Here is a 3,619-nt window from a genome sequence, read left to right as displayed (position 1 = left end):
TTGCGGTGTGCCAGCACACAATGTGAAGGAACCGAACGAACTGTCTCAAACGGGAGTGTCTATTTCATGGGAATAGTAATTGCCGTATTATTGATGATTGGTGGTGTGGAGTTAAATCCAGGCCCTGTTACACTAGAAGATGTTATCTCTAAACTCGATGACATTGATAAGAAAATGTCAAATCTGTACAACAACGGATGAGTTAGGTTAACGGTTAGATAACATGGCTGATGAATTAAGAACAGTGCGAAAAGAAAATGAACAACTAAAAAATCAACTGGAAATAAGTCAAAAACTGATAGATAAGCTTAAAAATTTCTCATGTAGAAGCAACTTAATATTCTACAATATTGAGGAGCTCGAAAAGGAAACTTCGGAAGAAAGTGAAAATTTAATCAGGACTATTTTTAAGAACAGACTCCAAATTCAACTGAACCCACTTGGTATAGACCGAGCTCACAGAATGGGTAAGGGGAAAAATAGACCGATCATTGTTAAATTTGCATACTTCAAAAGGAAAGAGGTCATACTGAACAATGCATATCGTGCTAAGGGGAAACCTGTGCGTATAACTGAGGATATTTCCTATAGTGTTAGAGCCATTAGAAGAGAACTCAATGAATACCGGGTTCAAGCCAAGGCACGCGGACAAAGGGTGCGAATGCAACTCGATAAGTTGTATATTGATGGGAAATCTTATATTATCGAGGAACTACGAAACACAGATGACAAAAAATCTAAATGATACAGTTGGTGTGTGTTCAGTGAGTGTGAACAATGGAGAAGCTTCTAAGAATTCAGGAGTTTCAGGTGCTTCTTGTAGTGTGTGGTCACCTGTGGAGCCTGTGGGGGTGCGTGATGAAGGGTTTGAGACAAACAAGGAATGCAGCTTGAAGGGGGAGAGGCCAATCACCCCCTGGAGGAAGAAGCAGCCCTTGACAAACAAGGGAGAATGACCTTCAAACAAGGTAAGACTTCTCAAAGTAAGTACAGTTATGTGTTACGTAATAATGACAGCAAGTATGTTGTAGATAACGCAAAAAATGATAATTTTCTAATGTATTATACGAATGCGAGATCACTTAGGAACAAAGCATGTGAGTTTTCCAGCAACATTTCTTTGATCAATTATGATATCGTAGCAATAACAGAGACCTGGTTGCCTTGTGATTATTTTGATTCAGAGTATTTCGATAACAGACACCTAGTGTATCTTAAAGATAGGGACTATAATACAAGTGGTAAAACAAGGGGGTGGGGTGTTGCTGGCAGTACAGAACCTGGACGTGAGTCAAGTGGCTGTTACTGACCAGAGCCCAGAAGGCATTCTACTGAAAACTATGGTTAATTACAAACCGCTTTATATCTGTGTTGTGTATTTTGAACCAAACTCAGATCTTTCATTATACGAATATTTTTTTTTCATTTATCCAAAGTAACTGTACATAGGTAGCACAATTCTCCTTGTAGGTCATATGAATTTGCCTGAAATAACTGGAACAAACTTTGATTTTCTACAGTCAACGAGTAAATCCCAAAGTTTCTATCATGTTATGTTATATCATCACATGAAATCACTCAATAATCTTACAAATAGCTTAGGAAGAACACTAGATTTAGTAATAAGTAACCTTTCCAATGTAACAGGAATGTAATGGTTCCTTTAATTAATAAGAGAACCACACCCATTAATTAAAGAAGATAATTACCACCCATCTATTTGCACAAGCTTTCCGCATGTTAAATCATCTAGAATAAAAAACAAAAGAAACATATTAGGTTTCAATTTAAAGAAAGGAAATTATGATAATCTATATAATGAGTTAGCGAGAATAGATTGGCAATATCTAAACGAATATACGGATCCAAATAAAGCAGTAGAAGAATTCTATAAAATAATTTATCACATATTTGAGAAGTGCATTCCCGTGAAAAGGCCGACACAAAAAAGGTACCTTTGCTGGTATAGTAACAGTATAATACAAAAAAATAAACTTAAATGGCAACATTGCATAAAATGGCTTAAGGGGAGGGGAACGACTAATCACCAATATCACTATAACGAGTAATGCAGACTACGCAGAGAAGTGAAGCGTGAAATAGCAATAGCACATAATGATTTTATCTTTAATGCTGAAAATAATGTAAGCGAAGACCCACAACACTTTTGAACCTACATTAAAAGTAAATCCCGACATCTTTCTTCTGAGTCTATGACCTATGACGGACGGAGTCTGACTAAAAATGATGAAATTGCGGAAGCTTTTGCTCAACACTTCCAGTCCATTTACAATAAATCCTCCTCCTCAACTAAAATAGTATTGACTCGCATGAAAAAAAGTACCTAAATGAGGAATATCAGAACTTATTTCATATCATGGAGATTAGTTCAAGAGATATTGAGAATACAATTAAGAAACTGACACCGAATAAGGCAATTGGGTCTGATAATATACCACCTTATATTGTGAAGGGTTGTAGTAATATTTTGAAATATCCGCTATATACCTTATTTAACCTCTCAATAAGGACAAATGTTTTCCCGGACATATGGAAAGAGTCAATAATATGAACAGTCTCAAAAACCGGTAATAAAAATAGCATAGAAATCTATGGTCCAGTAGCTATATTACCAAAAATTGCAAAGGTATTTGAAAGTGTCATTTATGATCAGGTCATGCATCATGTAAAATCTTCCTTCTCAATATATCAGCATGGCTTCTTACAGAAGAGATCCACGATAACTAATCTCACCATCAATTCAGATTTCATGACTTTATTTTTAGATAATAATGGACAGGTGGATGTAATATATACGGATTTTCATAAAGCATTTGATACTGTGGATCATGGCATACAAATTCAGTAACTTGCCACTTTCAACTTTAGTCCCCTTATGATAACTTTTTTCAATTCATACTTGAGTGAACGTAGAAAATCCGTTCTATATAAAGAATTTAAAACTAAAGCTTTCGTGTAAATTCTGGAGTCCCCCAAGGATCAAATCTTGGACCTATTTTATTTTAATTATTTATTAATGATCTGCCATTTTATATCCATAACTCTCACAAACTACTCTTTGCAAATGACTTAAAAATATTTGCAAATGTGAAATCTATAGATGACTTTCTACTTCTGCAACAGGACCTGACTAATTTACTAAACTGGTGTATTACCAATAGACTTGAAGTAAATATTAATAAGTGCCAAACCATGACATACAGTAGACGTGAAAAAACGTATGACTTTACTTATTCGATAAATGGAATAAATTTAGAAACAGAGATACAAGTAATGATTTAGGTGTGACATTTGATAAAAAAAAATTAACCTTTGCGAATCATGTGGCAAATATTACCAAAGATGCATATAGAAATATTGGGTTTCTTATCAGAACGACCAAAGTATTTATAAATGCTAACACTTTAAAATTGCTTTAGTTTTCTTAAGTAAGATCAAAAATTGAATATGCCTTACTTATTTGGAACACTCTGTGAAAACGCGTAGAAAAAAAGTAGAACAGACACAAAGCAAATTCATACGTTTTCTCACGTACAAGAGGACAGGACTTAACCCAAAATACGAACCGTATGATAATTTACTTGATAACTTTACACTA

At 34.6% G+C, this 3,619-nt stretch overlaps 1 protein-coding gene across 1 annotated transcript; it reads left to right on the top strand.

Annotated features, from left to right (window-relative positions):
• The first annotated feature begins 223 nt into the window (after positions 1 to 223).
• Positions 224 to 745, top strand: LOC145681959 (uncharacterized). The gene has a single exon (XM_081753561.1). It carries the CDS (start codon positions 224 to 226, stop codon positions 743 to 745), a length of 522 nt encoding a protein of 173 aa, XP_081609687.1.
• The last annotated feature ends 2,874 nt before the right edge of the window (positions 746 to 3,619 follow it).

The sequence above is a fragment of the Thermobia domestica genome, chromosome 1, assembly GCF_964235325.1.
Source record: "Thermobia domestica chromosome 1, izTheDome1.hap1.1, whole genome shotgun sequence".
NCBI lineage: Eukaryota > Metazoa > Arthropoda > Insecta > Zygentoma > Lepismatidae > Thermobia > Thermobia domestica.
The sequence above is the reverse complement of the archived record's forward strand: the minus strand, read 5'-3'. Positions and strand labels throughout refer to the sequence as shown.

Excerpts from the sequence above, each read along its gene's own strand:
- LOC145681959 (XM_081753561.1), top strand. The coding sequence starts at position 224 with ATGGCTGATGAATTAAGAACAGTGCGAAAAGAAAATGAACAACTAAAA.